This window comes from Anomaloglossus baeobatrachus, chromosome 3, assembly GCF_048569485.1.
Source record: "Anomaloglossus baeobatrachus isolate aAnoBae1 chromosome 3, aAnoBae1.hap1, whole genome shotgun sequence".
NCBI classification, from domain to species: Eukaryota; Metazoa; Chordata; class Amphibia; order Anura; family Aromobatidae; genus Anomaloglossus; species Anomaloglossus baeobatrachus.
The window spans coordinates 662,497,187-662,518,990 of record NC_134355.1 but is presented as its reverse complement, the minus strand read 5'-3'; the positions used below and the strand labels follow the sequence as shown (position 1 = coordinate 662,518,990).

The following is a 21,804-nucleotide window of genomic DNA, read 5'->3' as shown; positions in this document are numbered from 1 at the left end:
ATCAGTGGCAGCACTTGGGCCCTAGTTGCAAACAGGATGTTTTGATTTGCATCAAGCACATTCAAAAATACGCTATTCTTAGCCGTCCCCAGGATGACACCGGGGTAGGTAGCAAAGTCTTTCCTGATCCCAGCTCTGTTCATCTTGGCTTCTTTTAAAAACACAGCAAGCAAGGGTTACTCCAAGCGGAGTCTCCCTTTTTTCCAAAAATTGGGCCACACAGACACCCACCACATCAGTGGCAGCACTTGGGCCCTAGTTGCAAACAGGATGTTTTGATTTGCATCAAGCACATTCAAAAATACGCTATTCTTAGCCGTCCCCAGGATGACACCGGGGTAGGTAGCAAAGTCTTTGCTGACCCATGACTTGTTCATCTTGGCTTCTTTTAAAAACAATGTAAGCAAGGGTTACTCCAAGCGGAGTCTCCCTTTTTTCCAAAAATTGGGCCACACAGACACCCACCCCATCAGTGGCAGCACTTGGGCCCTAGTTGCAAACAGGATGTTTTGATTTGCATCAAGCACATTCAAAAATACGCTATTCTTAGCCGTCCCCAGGATGACACCGGGGTAGGTAGCAAAGTCTTTCCTGATCCCAGCTCTGTTCATCTTGGCTTCTTTTAAAAACACAGCAAGCAAGGGTTACTCCAAGCGGAGTCTCCCTTTTTTCCAAAAATTGGGCCACACAGACACCCACCCCATCAGTGGCAGCACTTGGGCCCTAGTTGCAAACAGGATGTTTTGATTTGCATCAAGCACATTCAAAAATACGCTATTCTTAGCCGTCCCCAGGATGACACTGGGGTAGGTAGCAAAGTCTTTGCTGACCCATGACTTGTTCATCTTGGCTTCTTTTAAAAACAATGTAAGCAAGGGTTACTCCAAGCGGAGTCTCCCCTTTTTTCCAAAAATTGGGCCCCACACACACCCACCCATTCAGTGGCAGCAGTTGTGCCCCAGTTGTACACTTCACAGCTAGATTTGCATCAAGCACATTCAAAAATACGCCATTCTTATCCGTCCCCAGGATGACACCGGGGTAGGTAGCAAAGTCTTTCCTGATCCCAGCTCTGTTCATCTTGGCTTCTTTTAAAAACACAGCAAGCAAGGGTTACTCCAAGCGGAGTCTCCCTTTTTTCCAAAAATTGGGCCACACAGACACCCACCACATCAGTGGCAGCACTTGGGCCCTAGTTGCAAACAGGATGTTTTGATTTGCATCAAGCACATTCAAAAATACGCTATTCTTAGCCGTCCCCAGGATGACACCGGGGTAGGTAGCAAAGTCTTTCCTGATCCCAGCTCTGTTCATCTTGGCTTCTTTTAAAAACACAGCAAGCAAGGGTTACTCCAAGCGGAGTCTCCCTTTTTTCCAAAAATTGGGCCCCACACACACCCACCCCTTCAGTGGCAGCAGTTGTGCCCCAGTTGTACACTTCACAGCTAGATTTGCATCAAGCACATTCAAAAATACGCTATTCTTAACCGTCCCCAGGATGACACCGGGGTAGGTAGCAAAGTCTTTCCTGATCCCAGCTCTGTTCATCTTGGCTTCTTTTAAAAACACAGCAAGCAAGGGTTACTCCAAGCGGAGTCTCCCTTTTTTCCAAAAATTGGGCCACACAGACACCCACCACATCAGTGGCAGCACTTGGGCCCTAGTTGCAAACAGGATGTTTTGATTTGCATCAAGCACATTCAAAAATACGCTATTCTTAGCCGTCCCCAGGATGACACCGGGGTAGGTAGCAAAGTCTTTCCTGATCCCAGCTCTGTTCATCTTGGCTTCTTTTAAAAACACAGCAAGCAAGGGTTACTCCAAGCGGAGTCTCCCTTTTTTCCAAAAATTGGGCCACACAGACACCCACCCCATCAGTGGCAGCACTTGGGCCCTAGTTGCAAACAGGATGTTTTGATTTGCATCAAGCACATTCCAAATCCACAAGCATTTACTCTCCCCAGGATGACACAGGGGTAGTAAATTCCTTCTGGATCCATGACTTGTTCATTTTGATGAACGTCAGTCTGTCCACATTGTCACTGGACAGACGCGTGCGCTTATCTGTCAGCACACACCCAGCAGCACTGAATACACGTTCAGAGACAACGCTGGCAGCTGGACACGACAAAATCTCCAAGGCGTAAGTTGCGAGCTCTGGCCATTTTTGTAGGTTTGAAGCCCAAAAGGAGCAAGGCTCCAGTTGCACAGTCATGGCATCGATGTTCATTTGGAGATACTCCTGTATCATCCTCTCCAGCCGTTGACTATGTGTCAGACTTGTTGTCTCTGGTGGCCTTGCAAAAGAGGGTCTAAAAAAATTATGAAAAGATTCCATAAAATTGCTGTTACCGGCACCAGAAAAGGTCCTACTGGTACGGGTAGACTGTTGAAGATGACGAGACCGTCCCATGTTTGTCAAGTTACAACTGGGAGATTCACTCCCTGCACCTGCACGGTTGTTTGGTGGAAAAGCCGAGCTAAGATCTAGTAACAGCTTCTGCTGATACTCCTGCATACGTGCGTCCCTTTCTATGGCTGGAATTATGTCACAAAATTTGGACTTGTACCGGGGATCTAATAGTGTGGCAATCCAGTAGTCATCATCACTTCTAATTTTGACAATACGACTGTCATGTTGGAGGTAGTGCAACAAAAAGGCACTCATGTGTCTTGCGCAGCCATGCGGACCAAGTCCATGCTGTGTTTGTGGCATAGAGGTGCTACCCGTTCTTTCTTCCTCTGACATCTGACCCCAACCTCTTTCAACTGAAATTTGACCAAGGTCTCCCTCATCCGCTGAGTCTTCCATGTCCATGGACAGTTCGTCCTCCATTTCTTCATGTTCTCCTGCACCTTGCTCAACATTTCGCCTGCTACTATGCGCCCTTGTCGATCCCTGTCCCCCATGGTCCCATGCCTGCTGCGTTGGTGATGATGAACGTCTGGACCTTCGTGATGTTGTTGTCCCTTGCGCATATGAATCCTCCTGTAGTTCCTCCCCTTCATGTTGTCCCACCCCCTGACTCCGAATAGTGTTTAGCGTGTGCTCCAGCATGTAAATGACTGGAATCGTCATGCTGATAATGGCATTGTCAGAGCTAAACATATTCGTCGCCATGTCGAAACTGTGCAGAAGGGTGCATAGGTCCTTGATCTGAGACCACTCCATCAGGGTGATCTGCCCCACCTCTGCATCTCGTTGGCCCAGGCTATACGTCATGACGTATTGCACCAGGGCTCTGCGGTGCTGCCACAGTCGCTGTAACATGTGGAGAGTTGAATTCCAGCGTGTCGCCACATCGCATTTCAGGCGATGAACCGGCAGGCCGAAAGACTTCTGGAGCGATGCAAGTCGCTCTGCTGCGGCGCTTGAACGGCGGAAGTGAGCTGACAGTTTTCGTGCCCTGTTCAGAAGGCCATCTAGGCCGGGATAGTGTGTTAAAAATTGCTGCACGACAAGGTTCAACACGTGAGCCATACAAGGTACGTGTGTCACCTTGCCCAGGCGAAGTGCCGCACCCAGGTTTGCAGCATTGTCGCACACGGCCTTACCAGGCTGCAGTTTGAGTGGAGACAACCATTTATTAAACTCGGACCGCAAAGCTGACCACAACTCCTCAGCTGTGTGACTCTTATTACCAAGACATGTCAAGCTAAAGACCGCCTGATGCCGTTGCGCTCTGCTGCCAGCATAGTAATGAGGGGTGCGTGATTCCTTCTGCGCAGTGAGAACGCTGGTGGCCTGACCAGGCAGGCTTGGGGCGGAGGTGGAGGACCCAGATGAGGTGGAGGATGCAGAAGCAGTGGCGGAACTTGGACAGACAGAGGATTGACACACAAGTCGTGGGGACGGCAAGACTTGTGCAGCAGACCCTTCACCATCTATCACCATAGTTACCCAGTGCCCAGTCAGCGACATGTAACGTCCCTGTCCATGCTTACTGGTCCAAGTATCGGTGGTGAAATGCACCCGTTCACACACAGAGTTTCTCAAGGAAGCGGTGATGTTGTGTGCGACATGCTGGTGTAGCGCGGGCACACCTTTCTTAGAGAAGTAGTGGCGACTAGGCATCTGGTACTGGGGCACAGCGACAGACATAAGGTCTCTAAAATCCTGTGTGTCCACTAGGCGGAAAGGCAGCATTTCGGTAGCCAACAGCTTACAGAGGGATAGAGTCAACCTCTTAGCTTTGTCATGGGTCGGAGGAAGTGGCCTTTTATTTGACCACATCTGAGGGACAGAGATCTGGCTGCTGTGTGTAGACGGTGTTGAGTAGGGTGTCCCTTGAAAAATGCAGGTTTGTGAGGAAAGTGCAGGCGGAGACATGATGTTGCCTTCATCCAACGTTGGTGCTATCGATGTCTGAGAGAGCTGTACACACTCACTTGTTTCCCCTTCCAAACCAACTGACGACCTTACAAGCAAACTGCCTGTTGCGGTTACAGTGGTGGAAGTTTTGCGTGGAAAAACAGGTGTGGCAGCTGTCCCCACAGTCCTAGAAGATGAAGAGCGCGCGGATGCAGTGGAAGGGGCGGGCGGTGGATGGTTCGCTCCGCTAGGCCGCATTGCAGCACGGTGAGCTTCCCACCGGGACTTATGATATTTATTCATGTGACGATTCATGGAAGAAGTTGTCAAACTGCTGAGCTTTTGACCTCTACTAAGAGAATCATGACAAATGTTACATATCACATGAGTTGGGCGATCTTTTTCGATGTGAAAAAAGGACCAGGCTAGGCAAGGCTTAGAGGCCATGCGACCTGTTGATCCACCCCGAATAATGCTCATAGGCAGAGTGGTGGCTGAGGATGCAGTTGTAGACGTGCTACCAGTGCTCCGACTCTGTCCAGGAAGGCGCAAGGTAACTTCGTCGTCGGTTGCATCCTCCTCCACCGCCTCTGTTGACCTCCTCGAGTGCCTGACTGGGGGTTGACAGTAGGTGGGATCTAGAACGTCATCATCAATTGTTGTGTTTGCACTCCCCTCCCCCTCAGACCGAGCCTCTTCTTGCCCTGACGGAATATTTAAGTTGTCATCCCAATCGGGTATCTGCGTCTCATCTTCATCAGTATGTTCCTCATTGTCTATAACCACAGGTGTTACAGTTTGTGACAAAGGGTCAACATTATGCTCAGAAACTTGGTCCTCACGGCCTGAATCTGAGTCACAAAGGTTCTGGGCATCACTGCAGACCATTTCCTGTTCTGTACTCACTGTAGCTTGGGAGCAGACCTCTGATTCCCAGGCTATAGTGTGACTGAACAGCTCTGCAGACTCAGCCATCTCAGTTCCACCATACTGTGCAGGGCTGATGGAGACTTCAGAGCTGGGAGAAAGCAAGTTTGATTGGGATGACAACTCAGAGGACTGGTGTTTTTTGGATGCGGTACTTGAAGTGGCAGAGAGGGCACTTGTTGGACCACTTGAGATCCATTCAAGCATTTTCCTTTTTTGCCCATCATCTACCTTTGTTCCTGTTGTTCGTGTCCGTAACAAAGGGAGCACATCGGATTGTCCACGGTAAGTAGTAGACATCTTACTTTTGCTGGTAGATGGTCTATCTTCAGCAGATGATAATGGAGCTTTGCCACCTTCCCCACGGACAAAACCTTTTTTGCCTTTTCCACCACGCCTCTTCCCCTTTCCACCAGCATCTGTCATTTTGCCACTCATGTTGATTGCGACAAGATTGTGGACTGAAAATGTGGTAGTAAAAATTGAGAGGTGGTGAAGATTGCAGTGGTGGTCTAGCTTTATTAACAGCAGAATAATAAAGAATAAATATCCCTGACAATGCAACTTAGTTATAATTAGTTGGAGTGTGCAACGCAGGCAGACGTGCTGCAAATGTCTTTGCACTAGTGGGACTATAGCAAAGTCCAATAGCCACGTATAGGATGCCACTAGGTACACTGAGTGTTTGCTAGTATAATGGCTTGGTTAGAATGAGTTGTAGTGTGCAACGCAGGCAGACGCGCTCTGCAAATGTCTTTGCACTAGTGGGACTATAGCAAAGTCCAATAGCCACGTATAGGATGCCACTAGGTACACTGAGTGTTTGCTAGTATAATGGCTTGGTTAGAATGAGTTGTAGTGTGCAACGCAGGCAGACGCGCTCTGCAAATGTCTTTGCACTAGTGGGACTATAGCAAAGTCCAATAGCCACGTATAGGATGCCACTAGGTACACTGAGTGTTTGCTAGTATAATGGCTTGGTTAGAATGAGTTGTAGTGTGCAACGCAGGCAGACGCGCTCTGCAAATGTCTTTGCACTAGTGGGACTATAGCAAAGTCCAATAGCCACGTATAGGATGCCACTAGGTACACTGAGTGTTTGCTAGTATAATGGCTTGGTTAGAATGAGTTGTAGTGTGCAACGCAGGCAGACGCGCTCTGCAAATGTCTTTGCACTAGTGGGACTATAGCAAAGTCCAATAGCCACGTATAGGATGCCACTAGGTACACTGAGTGTTTGCTAGTATAATGGCTTGGTTAGAATGAGTTGTAGTGTGCAACGCAGGCAGACGCGCTCTGCAAATGTCTTTGCACTAGTGGGACTATAGCAAAGTCCAATAGCCACGTATAGGATGCCACTAGGTACACTGAGTGTTTGCTAGTATAATGGCTTGGTTAGAATGAGTTGTAGTGTGCAACGCAGGCAGACGCGCTCTGCAAATGTCTTTGCACTAGTGGGACTATAGCAAAGTCCAATAGCCACGTATAGGATGCCACTAGGTACACTGAGTGTTTGCTAGTATAATGGCTTGGTTAGAATGAGTTGTAGTGTGCAACGCAGGCAGACGCGCTCTGCAAATGTCTTTGCACTAGTGGGACTATAGCAAAGTCCAATAGCCACGTATAGGATGCCACTAGGTACACTGAGTGTTTGCTAGTATAATGGCTTGGTTAGAATGAGTTGTAGTGTGCAACGCAGGCAGACGCGCTCTGCAAATGTCTTTGCACTAGTGTGACTATAGCAAAGTCCAATAGCCACGTATAGGATGCCACTAGGTACACTGAGTGTTTGCTAGTATAATGGCTTGGTTAGAATGAGTTGTAGTGTGCAACGCAGGCAGACGCGCTCTGCAAATGTCTTTGCACTAGTGGGACTATAGCAAAGTCCAATAGCCACGTATAGGATGCCACTAGGTACACTGAGTGTTTGCTAGTATAATGGCTTGGTTAGAATGAGTTGTAGTGTGCAACGCAGGCAGACGCGCTCTGCAAATGTCTTTGCACTAGTGGGACTATAGCAAAATCCAATAGCCACGTATAGGATGCCACTAGGTACACTGAGTGTTTGCTAGTATAATGGCTTGGTTAGAATGAGTTGTAGTGTGCAACGCAGGCAGACGCGCTCTGCAAATGTCTTTGCACTAGTGGGACTATAGCAAAGTCCAATAGCCACGTATAGGATGCCACTAGGTACACTGAGTGTTTGCTAGTATAATGGCTTGGTTAGAATGAGTTGTAGTGTGCAACGCAGGCAGACGCGCTCTGCAAATGTCTTTGCACTAGTGGGACTATAGCAAAGTCCAATAGCCACGTATAGGATGCCACTAGGTACACTGAGTGTTTGCTAGTATAATGGCTTGGTTAGAATGAGTTGTAGTGTGCAACGCAGGCAGACGCGCTCTGCAAATGTCTTTGCACTAGTGTGACTATAGCAAAGTCCAATAGCCACGTATAGGATGCCACTAGGTACACTGAGTGTTTGCTAGTATAATGGCTTGGTTAGAATGAGTTGTAGTGTGCAACGCAGGCAGACGCGCTCTGCAAATGTCTTTGCACTAGTGGGACTATAGCAAAGTCCAATAGCCACGTATAGGATGCCACTAGGTACACTGAGTGTTTGCTAGTATAATGGCTTGGTTAGAATGAGTTGTAGTGTGCAACGCAGGCAGACGCGCTCTGCAAATGTCTTTGCACTAGTGGGACTATAGCAAAGTCCAATAGCCACGTATAGGATGCCACTAGGTACACTGAGTGTTTGCTAGTATAATGGCTTGGTTAGAATGAGTTGTAGTGTGCAACGCAGGCAGACGCGCTCTGCAAATGTCTTTGCACTAGTGTGACTATAGCAAAGTCCAATAGCCACGTATAGGATGCCACTAGGTACACTGAGTGTTTGCTAGTATAATGGCTTGGTTAGAATGAGTTGTAGTGTGCAACGCAGGCAGACGCGCTCTGCAAATGTCTTTGCACTAGTGGGACTATAGCAAAGTCCAATAGCCACGTATAGGATGCCACTAGGTACACTGAGTGTTTGCTAGTATAATGGCTTGGTTAGAATGAGTTGTAGTGTGCAACGCAGGCAGACGCGCTCTGCAAATGTCTTTGCACTAGTGGGACTATAGCAAAGTCCAATAGCCACGTATAGGATGCCACTAGGTACACTGAGTGTTTGCTAGTATAATGGCTTGGTTAGAATGAGTTGTAGTGTGCAACGCAGGCAGACGCGCTCTGCAAATGTCTTTGCACTAGTGGGACTATAGCAAAGTCCAATAGCCACGTATAGGATGCCACTAGGTACACTGAGTGTTTGCTAGTATAATGGCTTGGTTAGAATGAGTTGTAGTGTGCAACGCAGGCAGACGCGCTCTGCAAATGTCTTTGCACTAGTGGGACTATAGCAAAGTCCAATAGCCACGTATAGGATGCCACTAGGTACACTGAGTGTTTGCTAGTATAATGGCTTGGTTAGAATGAGTTGTAGTGTGCAATGCAGGCAGACGCGCTCTGCAAATGTCTTTGCACTAGTGGGACTATAGCAAAGTCCAATAGCCACGTATAGGATGCCACTAGGTACACTGAGTGTTTGCTAGTATAATGGCTTAGTTATCAGTTGGAGTGTGCAGAGGACAAGAGGGTACAGTGGCAGGATTGTGGTGCTCTGGGTAGAGGAATGGAAGACTGCCTTTCTATTCCCTCCTAATGGTGAAATGCAGGTAGGAAATCCCTGACCTGGGCTACACAGACGCTGTTGCTGTTTGCAGGACCTGTCACCTATGGCTCTCTGACCCTGCCGGTTGGAGCCCTTAAAAGGACTGCTATAAAGTGCTCTCCCTAAGCTGTCTAACGCTGTGTATGCAGCGCATACAGCTGTATCGGCTATAGGACTCAGGAAGACGGAGCTGCGACAGTGATGTCTGACACCAAAGACGCAGAAGGCAGATAATGGCGTCCGTGAAGAAAATGTCCGGTTTTATAATGCAGGGACATGTGACATGCAGATCCTATCACACATGCCGTTGCTTCTCTGGCTCAAAGTCCACTTAGCTGTGTGTGTGTCTGGGATTGGCTGACATGCTGGCCCGCCCCACAAGACGCGCGCGCTTAGGGAAGGAAGACAAGAAAAAAAAAAAAAAAAAATGGCGATCGCCATTATAGAAACAGCAGTGATCTGAAGGCGCTGTTCACGCACACTATACACTGAAATGTGATAATAGTTTGATTCACAGAGTGACTTACACTATTACAGCAGAAACCAAGCTATGATTTAGCTGTTTTTTGGCTGCTAGAACCGTTCTCGAACGTTTCTAGAACTACCGAGCTTTTGCAAAAAGCTCGAGTTCTAGTTCGATCTAGAACATGCCCCAAAATCACTCGAGCCGCGAACTGGAGAACCACGAACCACGAACCGCGCTCAACTCTACATCCTAGCGCTGTCCATTTTTCTTTGATTCACAGAAGAAGGTGGAGAAACTTTTTGTTTCATTGGTGAAAAAAACTGATGAAACTTTAAACCAAACTGTGATGAGATTAGGTCTGTCTATCTCATATGTCGAAAAAACTATCTAAGAACCCCTTCACGCGTCAGTGACTCCGGTACGAATGGCGCCATTTTCATACGTACTGGAATCACAGATATACACAGACCCATTAAAATCAATGCATCTGCGCACACATCCGTGTTTTTTCTAGGACATGTCCATAAGGAGCACACAAGTGATCGTGTGTTCTGCACGGAGACAAGGCCATTTTTCTCCGGCAGCACTGATGTCATACGGACCACACAGGGGTGTGATCCTTGTGACATAAACCGGAGAAAACACGTGTCTTTGAAATAAAATTGTTTTCTATACTCACCTGTCTCCAGTGCTGCTGTCACTAGCTTCAGAGCCCGCTCATTATGCTCATGAATATTCACTGCACCGTGGACCTGAAAGCAGCAGTGTCAAAGACATCAGCACCATGGACAGCAGCGCTGGGAACAGGTAAGTATAAAGTTTCTGCTCTCCGTGTGTTATCATGGATAGCACATGAACACTCATGTGCCAAAATCACAGCACACGGAGGGCCACCTTCATCACATCTGTGTGTGTGTGAAAGTAGCCTAAGTGAGAACTAAGGAGCCGCTCTTTCACCGTGGCGGCCGTGCACCTTTCTAACGGTTTTTAACCTACAGATTAACCCCATATCTGCAGCTTAGTACTATTAACCAACATTACAGGTTCCTTTTAATTCTTTTTGACGCGTTCACCTTTTTTTTTTAATATGTTCATGATTTTTGTTCTTCAGACATTGATTCATCAATTACGATATTTCATAAAGTAGTTGTTTCAACATTTTTTTGGTGATAAAATACTTTACTCTACTTTCAGGAAAACCTTTTGAAAACCTAAAATGTGTAAATTCTGCTGTGGCCAATATAATTGTGGCCATTCTGCTCAATCAGAGATTTGACTATGAAGATCCCACCATATTGAAACTCGTGAGCCTAATTAATGAAAATATAAGACTTTTTGGGACGCCCTTGGTCAGGGTAAGAACTACTTACGTTTTTCCTTTTCTTCCTTCATTTACTCAAGATTAGGCCTTGTTTACACTTTTTGATGCATTTTTCGTGCATATTTATGTACAGAAATAATAGTGACTAAGAAAAAAGGAAAATTAAATACATTTCTATAATCTCATTCACACGGTGCATTTTGATTTGGCTTCTGATGCGTATTTTTCCCAGAACTAACCAATGCATTGCAATGAGCAGTGAATGAGCAAAAAGGCATATGAAGCAAAGCTTTTTCTCACTTCCAAGCTGGAGGCTAAACTTTACTACGTACAGAATATTATTTAACAGTCATATAATTAGACGTTCCTGTTAAAGTTGAGCAAAAAACTAAAATTACTGCTCACTAGACCCAACCCTAGAACATTGATACAGTGATTGTCGTTTTATGTGTGTATTTATTATATATACTCAAGTTAAAAAAATTGTCTATTTTTGCAACCATACGGGTCTGTTGTGAGTGACCTCTTTTTTTATTCTATTTTTTAAATATGTTGTAATAAAAATACTTTTTTATGCATAAGATTCTTTTCAGCTCTTATACTCGTATGTCTTAGCTTTATTCAACATTTAGAAGCAGGAAGTTTCACAAAACTGTAAAAATAGTGAGACATAGAGAGCCCATAATAAGAGTTCCAAATTCAAAGTACCTTTCTTCAGAGATTTGAACACTAAGGCCGGGGCCACATAGGGATCTACTGTGATCCTCGCATGACAGTCGGCTCACGCTGGCAGCACAGTAGGAGCCGAGTGTCACTGACACTGAGGTCCGATCATGCGATTGGACCTCAGCTGTGGGGGACGGGCCGGCTCTGAGGAAGGGAGGGCTGGCTCTAAGGAGGTGCAGGAGGGATTATCTCCCTCTCTCCTCCGTAGCCGGCTATTGCCATTCTCGCCCTGCACTCGTGGTGCACCGGTCTACTGTGAGTGCAGTGTGATTTTTCTCTCGCCCTATACACTTGAATGGGTGCGAGAGAAACCTGGATCGCATTACACCCGCAGCATGCTGTGATTGTTTCCTCGGTCCAATTAGGGCTGAGAAAATAATCGCTCATGGGTGCTGGCACACAGGCTAATATTGGTCCGAGTGGAATGCGATGTTTTATCGCATTCCACTCACTCCGATTTTCATGCCGGGTGTCTTAAATGTGACATGAAATTTTTGTGTTTTCGTAATTAAATCTAACATATCAAAAGGAAATCTGTCATTTTGTTTAACTGTACTAAACTACTCCCATTGCTATATAGGTCATGTGAAATGCATAGCACATAAGCTGTACGGCAATTGGGACAGTTTGGTAAGGATAAATTACATGACAGGTTCCTTAGTCTCCTTTTACTTTAAACATTTTTCCAGGAGGTGATAGGTCCTCTTAAAGCTCATGTTTGGTATTTTAACTTAAACTAAATTTATGATATAGGCTGGAGGACAAAGGAGCACAAATATAGTCTTATACGGGATAAGGGTGAAAGCACTGAGAGGCTCATATTGATGGGTTGTCATAACCACTATACTGGCGTGTAGCTGCTGCAGTCCGATATGGAAATAGACTGAGGCTGGTCCAGGAAGTGTTAATGACATGGTGCCGTGAACGTCAAGAAATATTGATTATGGTTTTATGAAAAACCCATTTCAGAGATGATTTTCTCCTTAATCAGGTCAATGAAAAATAACAATAAACTCATGGTTCTTAATACCTGGAAAATCAAATTAACACTTGGTCAGTACCATGAATTTAATGATGTTTATTACAGAACTATATTTTCAATTTAAATACCATATACCAGTATACCAAGCACCCTTTTTTCTAAAGAGGGTCTGTCACAAATAATTGTCTCATCTATTTATACCCTGCTTGTACCCTTGTTTTTAATGTGATTTGGTTACGTTACCACCGGAGTCTGCTCCAGAGACTTCTGCTCCGATCGCCAGGTGGCGCCTTGTTCCTGCCGTGGATGGTGCTGGTGATGGGAGAGGAGTCGATGCCAGCGGCACCGGTGGGCGCAGGCTCCGATCATCCACTGGGCTGAGTTATCTTGGGATCTGCAGTACCACTGGCTGACTGTGGGTGGCGTGTGTCTTCCAGCTGAAGTTGCCAGCGTTCAGCTACAGCCAATGGGAAGACACCACACCCTACTTAGTTCCTCTCCTGTCTGCTGACCTCTGCCAGAGAGTTCTGATTTCCTTGCTCCTGGTGCGCCCTATTCTGTTTTGTAATTCCTGTGTGCTGACTTCTGCGTGTTTTCCTGACTACCCTCCTGCCTGATGTTTTTGTACGTCGCTGCCCGATCCGGATTTGACCTCTGCTCCGTTTTCTGATTACGTCCTTGCCTGTTGATTCTGTCCCTGTTTTGCTATTCCTCGTTTGACCCTGCCTGACGACTACTCTGTCAGACTGCTGCCTTCCACAGGTAGTGATCTCCAGGGCCCTGTGTAATTCCAAATCCCTGTATAGGGGTTAAAGGGTTTCAGGGTTCTGGGGGTCCTGCATGGTGAGTGGCTTCCCTCTGGTCTGTCCATCACATCCCACCTGAGTCTGTTGATCCAGGCAGGCGTTACAGATTTTAACCTTTTGAAGGAAAAAGATATCTCCAAAACGCGTTGCTAATAAAATTACCATCAATATTTCTTGGAGTTTTTAACTCTTCCTGCACCATCCTGAGTCCAAAAACTACATTTCAAAATTAGATCTTTACAACAAAAAAAAATGTATACTTTTTTACTTACAGAGGCATGTAAACGTTTGCACACCCCTGGTCCAAATTATTGTTATTGTGAACAATTAAACAAGTTGAAGATTAAATGATCACTAAAAGACAAAGCTAAAGATGACATATTTCCTTTGTAGTTTAGGAAAAAAAACATTTTTTCATCTTTCACATTTTAAAGGGAACCTGTCACCAGATTTAGGGCCTATAAGCTGCGGCCACTACCAGTGGGCTCTTATATACAGCATTCTTACATACTGTATATAAGAGCCCAGGCCGCTGTGTAGAACATAAAAATTACTTTATAATACTCACCTATGAAGCCGGGGTGCATAATACATCCTACGTCAACGTCATACACACTCGCCGGCACTGAGGTCCTGTGTAGGCGCACACTGATCTGCTCAGGGCAGATCAAAGTATTGTAGTGCGCCTGCGCAGGATCTCAATACCGGCCTGTGTGTATGACATAGGGTGCGTCATGCACACAGGCATCAGAAGAAGGAAGACCAAGATGGCCGAAAGAGGAGGTGCCGATCCCGGAGAACAGCGCCACCTATCTGACTGTTGTGCATCGGAGCAACCTCCTAGGTGAGTATTATAAAGTGATTTTTATGTTCTACACAGCGGCTTGTGCTCTTATATACAGCATGTGAGAAAGCTGTATATAAGAGCCTACTGGTGGTGGCCGCAGCTTATAGGCCCCAAAACTGCTGATAGTTCCCTTTAAGATTAAATAAAACAGAAGATGGGCAGATGCAAATGTGGCGCCCTTGTGTTTAGACACTACAGGGAAATACAGCACCTTAACAGCAAGGTGCAGTGCCCTTCGGTCACAGGTGAAATAGAGAGGAAATGCAGAGTCTTATATTAGATTGAGTAACATTGACTCAGCAGCCCCTACCTTCATATTCCTGAGACTGTTTATATAGTAGGTCCATGGGGGGGTGGAGCCTAGCTGAGCGTGAGGCGCGACGTGGTTGCCAGGATGACTGAGTGACAGTTAGTCAGTTAACAGTCAGTCAGTAAGGAGTGACAAGAAGAGACAAGAGTAAATTGATGACTGAAAGAAGGCCTGACGTCCTGAGCGAGGGTACCCCAAAAGAAAAGAAAGACACAGGAAAAGGGGTAACCCAGACGGAAAGGGGACACTTTAGGTCTGGCGAGAGCCGGCTGAAGAGTTCAGGTCGACACCAGTATAACGGAACTGAGGAGGTTTGTCAGGTTTATCCCCAAACCATTGACCGTTAACCTGGGATCCTAAATTAGAGGAGTCCCGGTACCCATCAAGAGTCTGACTACTAACCCCAAGCCGAGTTCACAACGCTGTTGTGGGATAGATAAAGAAATCGTGCAGCATCAGACCCCTGGGAAAACCAGTGATTAGACTAATGAGTGGGTTAAAGAGGGAGTCACAGAGCCCTCAGAGCAGGGACCGAGAAAGAGACATAGAAAAGTTACCTCACAGAGAGACTTGTGACCATTGGCCTTCTGGTAACCGAACTGTTCCTGCTGTGTACTGTGCAAAACAAACCAGATGCCAGTAAAAATGACTTGTTTAAGCTGATGTGGACTCGGTGTGTCATCTCTCCGCCGTTCGACAGGACCCTGCGACATCAGAGAAAAAGGCAGCCATCACCGCTCAGTCGCTTCCCTCCTGGTCAGCGACCCGTCGCCCTGAGGTAAAATAGCTCCACCTGTGGGGAGCTGAGAGATCTTAAGCTGCCGTCACCATCGTCTCAGAGGTCGGACGCGGACAGCGCTGGTGTATCCCGCTTACCAGACACCACAGGTGGCGTCACATATATCCCCAAAATCATCCCTGAACCCCATTCCACAGCCGCAGAGTGAGCACCCAGGGCATGAAGCATGGACCGACCACCTGTGATAACCCCATCAAAAGTAAAGTATCCGTAGTCCCGGCACCAGAGTACCCCCCTATCGAAAACCCTGTTGGTCGACTCACAAAAGTTTGGGCACTCTGCACAGTTAGTACCAAGTAGCCCCCTTTTTGGAAAGTATCACAGCTTGTAAAACCTTTTTGTAGCAGCCAAGAGTCTTTCAATTCTTGCTTGAGGATTTTCATCCATTCTTCCATGGAGATGTCTTCCAGTTCTGTGAGATTCCTGGCTTGTCGTGCATGCACTGGTCTTCCTTGGAGATTTCTTCCAGTTCTGTGAGATTCCTGGCTCATCTTGCATGCTCTGCTCTATCAAGGTTTAGCCACAGATTTTCAATGATGTTCAGATCAGGTGACTGTGATGGACATTGTAAAACCTTCAGCTTGCGTCTTTTAAGTTAGTCTATTGTGAATTTTGACATATTTTCAGGATCATTATCCACTTGTAGAAGCTGTCCTGTTTTAAATTTCAGCTTATTTTTACAGGTGTGTTATGTTTGCCTCAAGAATTTGTTGAAATGTCATTGAATCCATTCTTACCTCTATCAATGAAATGTTCCCTGTGCCTTTGGCTGTAACACAACTCCAAAGCATGATTGATCCACCCCCATGCTTAATGGTTAGTGAGATATTCTTTTCCTGAAATTCTCTGACCTTTTTTCTCCACACATACCTTTGACCATTGTGGCCAAAAAGTTCTATTTTTTACCCATCGGTCTAGAGCACTTGTTTCCAAAGTGCATCAGGCTTGTTTAGATGTTTTTTTGCAGCCTTCTGACCTTGAATGTTATGTTGAGGATGCAGGAGAGGTTTTCATCTGATGACTATTTCATGAAGGCCATAAATGAGTAGATGTCTCTGAACAGTAGAACAATGTACCACAACTCCAGAGTCTTCTAAATCTTACTGAAGGTCTTTTGCAGTCAAGTGGGGGTTCTGATTTGTCTCTCTAGCAATCCTACGAGCAGCTCTTACAGAAATGTTGCTGTAAAAATACTGAGGTTGAAAAGAGGATGGCTAGTACAAATGGATAATGACCCTAAACACACGTCAAAATCCACAATAGATGACCTCAAAAGGCGTAAGCTGAGGGTTTTACACAGGTCCTCACAGTCCCCTGATCTGAACATCATTGAAAATCTGTGGCAAGACCTCAAAAGAGCAGTGCATGCAAGACGAGCCAGGAATCTCACAAAACTGGAAGATGTCATCAAGCAATAATGGATAAAAATCCCTCAAACAAGATCAGCCCATTTTTCTTTTTTGTTTATTTAAAAATGTAAAAGATAAACATATTTTTTTTTTGCCTGAAATAGAAAGGAAATGTGTCATCATTAACTTCAAGCCTTTTAGAGATCATTTCATCTTCAACTTGCTTAACTGTTCACATTAACAGTAATTTAGAACAGGGGTGCCCAAACTTTTGCATGCTACTGTATACTTGTTACTCAAGTCGAGCACCCAAGCAGTCCAATTTGCTCAACTTGAGTACCAAGCACCACAGCATTTTAGTGCTCGCTCATCACTAGTAAACTATATACTCTTGCTGAGCAATAATAAGAGTAATAATGTTTCATTTTTTTACTTAGTTTTTTAACTCCTTAACCACCGCGTAAAATTACGTCCCAGTGGTCATAGTGTTGATCCGCGCACATGTCAGCTGATTTGTACAGCTGACATGTGTGCCTAGCAGGCACGAGCAGCTCCACAATCTGCCCGTACCTGTTAACCCCTTACATAGCGCTGTCAAAATGTCACAGCGCCATTATAAATCGCAGTCTCGGTTAAAGTTTACTCACCGCCCGACACTGGAAGTCACATGACGTAATAACATGGTCATGGTAGCATAGGGTCATGTGATGACTCCTGTAGCTCACATGACTCACTTCCTGTTTCACCCGTCCGAGAGCTGTGTGAGAAAGGAGATGAGTATATATCATGTTCACAGCTGTATAGCTATGATCAGCAGATATGGAAGAGCGATCAGACTGCTGATCCTTATAGTCCCTTAGGGAGACTGGTAAAATAAAAAAAAGTAAACAAAAAAGTTTAGAAAAATAGAAAAAACAAAAAAAAACCCTAAAAGTTCAAATGACCCTTTCACCCTATTAAATATTAAAGGATTAAAAAAAATAAAAAACATGCAAACAATTGGTATCACTGTGTTCAGAAATGCCCGATCCATCAAAATATCAAATCAATTAATCTGATTGGTAAACGGCATAGTGGCAAAAAATTCCAAATGCCAATATTACATTTTTTTGATTGCGGAACATTTTGCACAAAATGCAATAAGAGGCGATCAAAATGTAGCATCTGCACAAAAATGTTACCGTTAAAAACTTCAGCTAGAGATGTAAAAATAAGCTGTCACTTGCCAACAGATTCTGAAAAAGTGAGAACGCTATTTGTCGCGAAAAAGGGCGCACAACATGCACCACTTTTTTTGGACAAATGTCTGATTTTTTTTTAACCCCTTAGATAAAAGTAAACCTATACATGTTTGGTGTCAACAAACTCGCACCGACCTGAGGCATCACAGCCACACATCAGTTTTACCATATAGTGAACACAGAAAATTAAATCTCAAAAATAATCGTTTAATTACACTTTTTTTTGCAACTTTTCCACATTTGGAATTTTTTTGCCTTTTTACAGTATACTATGTGGTAAAACTAATAGTGTAATTTAAAATTACAACTTGTTCCACAAACAACAAGCCCTCACATGGCTATATTAACAGAAAAATAAAAAAGATATGGCTCTCAGAAGAAGAATGGCTAAGAAAAAAAAAGGGAAAGCACAAAATCGGCCGGTCGTGAAGGGGTTAAATGACATGCACAAGACATGTGTCATTTTATTAAGTATTTATTCTATATCCAGATTTGAAATAAATTTCTATTACTGATTGACTAATCAAAATTTTTAATAGTAATTTATCTATTTGTAACTTCTGATTTATTTGAAGCTTTTTAACAGTATACCCCTTCTGATACACTGGATGCCGGGAGCGCACAACAAGATTATGGCCAACATCAGAGAGTTTCACAGTTTTTTAAAAACAACATTCACAAAACAGAGGAAAGAGCTGGATGTGAATGATCAACGCAATCTGATCGACTCCTTCCTCGTCAAGCAGCAAGAGGTACTTTTAGTTCCACAGGTGTTTTTGAGATCATTTTTCAAATGGTGCAGTATTATAGTAGTTATATTCTTGTACATAGGGGGCAGTATTATAGTAGTTATATTCTTGTACATAGGGGGCAGTATTATAGTAGTTATATTCTTGTACATAGGGGCAGTATTATAGTAGTTATATTCTTGTACATAGGGGCAGTATTATAGTAGTTATATTCTTGTACATAGGGGGCAGTATTATAGTAGTTATATTCTTGTACATAGGAGCAGTATTATAGTAGTTATATTCTTGTACATAGGGGCAGTATTATAGTAGTTATATTCTTGTACATAAGGGGCAGTATTATACTAGTAATATTCTTGTACATAGGCTCAGTATTATAGTAGTTATATTCTTGTACATAGGGGCAGTATTATAGTCGTTATATTCTTGCACATGGGGGCAGTATTATAGTAGTTATATTCTTGTACATAGGGGCAGTATAATAGTCGTTATATTCTTGTACATGGGGGCAGTATTATAGTAGTTATATTCTTGTACATAGGGGCAGTATTATAGTAGTTATATTCTTGTACATAGGGGGCAGTATTATAGTAGTTATATTCTTGTACATATGGGGCAGTATTATTGTAGTTATATTCTTGTACATAGGAGCAGTATTATAGTAGTTATATTCTTGTACATAGGGAGCAGAATTATAGTAGTTATATTCTTGTATATAGGGAGCAGTATTATAGTAGTTATATTCTTGTATATAGGGAGCAGTATTGTAGTCGTTATATTCTTGTATATAGGGAGCAGTATTATAGTAGTTATATTCTTGTACATAGGAGCAGTATTATAGTAGTTATATTCTTGTATATAGGGAGCAGTATTATAGTAGTTATATTCTTGTATATAGGGAGCAGTATTATAGTAGTTATATTCTTGTATATAGGGAGCAGTATTGTAGTCGTTATATTCTTGTATATAGGGAGCAGTATTATAGTAGTTATATTCTTGTACATAGGAGCAGTATTATAGTAGTTATATTCTTGTACATAGGGAGCAGAATTATAGTAGTTATATTCTTGCACATAGGAGCAGTATTATAGTTATATTCTTGTATATAGGCGCAGTATTATAGTAGATATAGTCTTGTACATAGGGGCAGTATTATAGTAGTTATATTCTTGTACATAGGAGCAGTATTATAGTAGTTATATTCTTGTACATAGGAGCAGTATTATAGTAGTTATATTCTTGTACATAGGGGGCAGTATTATAGTAACTATATTCTCCTTATGACTGTAATAACTGAATTCATAGTTTATTGCTCAGAATAAAACATTTCTGAATTTATAAGAAGGAGGATGGATTTAATATTAATACTTTCCTATTATAAAGGGAACACCGGAGTCCACTGAGTATTTCCATGATGAGAATCTGATTGCATTGGTGGATAATTTGTTTGTTGCTGGAATGGAGACCACATCCACCACCCTGAGATGGGGTCTTCTGCTCATGATGAAATATCCAGAAATTCAAGGTGGTACTTTTTATTATAATTTATTATTGCTTAAATATTTCTCTTAGAGTGTCGCTGCACCTTTGCTCACCGGTCTGGTATTATATCAATATGGAAAGACATACATACACTGGACACCGGTCGGCACAGTTTCTTGTGCTTGGGTCCTTTTGTATTGTGCAGGAGCTCAGCAGGTATTGTATTGAGTACTCGGCCTTTATGGCTAGTCCCCTGGTCTGTTCATCATCATCATCATCATCATCATCATCATCATCATCATCACCAATCTGAGGCTCTAGTAAATTACATTCAGCCTTTGAAAAAAACAGTGACCGATTGAAATATCACAGAGTTCATGGCCTCATTCAGTCTTCTGTTTTTCACTTATATGTTCCATTAGGGAGTATTAGGGTTAGAACGTGTACCCATTATGGTCTATGTGGGATGTCACATATTGTTATCTTTTATTGGATTCTGTGTCCAAAAAGATAAGACACAGAGACCCGTCAGGTTGTAATACATGTAATAGTCCAAATCACCTATTCAAGTCTTAAGGCCGCTTTACACGCTTTGATATCGTTACCGAGATCGCTAGCGTGCGTACCCCCCCCCATCGGTTGTGCGACACGGGCAAAACGCTGCCCGTGGCACACAACATCGCACAGAACCGTTACACTACTTACCTGCCTAGAGACGTCGCTGTGACCGGCGAACTGCCTCTGTGGCGCCCCTGAGGCTTCCGTCGCCACAGAGACATTGCACCCCAGCCAGAGGTGTGATGTCCCATCCTGGGTAAGGAAAGGAGTGAACGCCGGTCCGCAGGCAAATTCACACTACACCCATTGTTAGGTACACATAGGGACCAGGGACAGTGGCAGCAACCCTCCCATGCTGCATGCTGGGAGGGCCGTAAGACCCATCCCTGCTCCCATAGGGTGGTAGCTTAGCAACTGGGGAGGTGGGAGGAGCCAGCCGAGGGTAGAGAGACAAGGAAGGTCATGAGTAGTGAGTTAGAAGAAGTCTGCGGGAGGCAGAGGAGACAGACAATCTGCAGGAGGCAGAAGAGAGAGAAGAGTAGCGCTCTAGTCAGTCAGGAACAAGAGAAGAAAGTGACGCTTCCTGGTGAAGACCCTGGGACTCAGAGGGTCCAGGTGACACAAAGTAGAGAAAAGAAGGGATTCCAGGGCCACAGATAGCTTTCAGGCTTGTGGCCCGTTCCACAATAAGAAGGTTCGGTGGAGGGATCAAGCTGCACACAGGGGACGGTCCCTAGTCACTGGAGGAGGAGAAGTCAACTCCAAAGGTTAAAAACCGAGGCCCAGGGAAAGCTGCAAGCTCCCCGGGCCACAGCCCACAGCAGAACCTCTAGAAAGGGGGTAAATTACCGACAGGCAAGCCCCTGGCCTGGAGGCTGTAGTGGAGGCCGAGCCAGGTTCAGCCAACAAGGGCTAGGCTTAAGGAGACAGCTGAAGAAAGAGACACAATAAAGGGGTGTACCGGCTATTACCCCCAGATCTACTCAGGATCGGCGGAGGTCCCTGACAGTGGGTCTCAGCAGTCCAGAGGCACCAGTGTGCACCTACCAGGAACTGTGAGTAAACAACTTGAAACTGCACCCTTGGTGTTGCCTCCGTTATTTCATCTGCATAGACTTAAATCACTACATCGACACTTACAAGCACCAACAGTGTCCCCGGGGCACTGCTCCACCTGTGGGGAGCAGTAACACCATTGCTGCCATTCCATCACCCCGGAG

The 21,804-nt window shown here is 44.6% G+C and overlaps 2 protein-coding genes across 4 annotated transcripts in view; one reads left to right on the top strand and one right to left on the bottom strand.

The window, feature by feature from the left end:
* Positions 1–21,804, bottom strand: part of LOC142297006 (cytochrome P450 2K4-like) — a 272,736-nt gene that overhangs the window by 211,716 nt on the left and 39,216 nt on the right. The window lies entirely within an intron of this gene.
* The window catches only part of LOC142297010 (cytochrome P450 2K1-like), a 46,645-nt gene that overhangs the window by 15,457 nt on the left and 9,384 nt on the right, over positions 1–21,804 (top strand). The window contains exons 4-6 of one of the 2 annotated variants that reach the window (XM_075341218.1): positions 10,609–10,769; positions 18,371–18,547; positions 19,928–20,069. In XM_075341218.1, coding sequence (XP_075197333.1) covers positions 10,609–10,769; positions 18,371–18,547; positions 19,928–20,069 — 480 coding nt within the window. The remainder of the gene's footprint in view (positions 1–10,608; positions 10,770–18,370; positions 18,548–19,927; positions 20,070–21,804) is intronic. The other variant, XM_075341219.1, reaches the window with a different exon arrangement.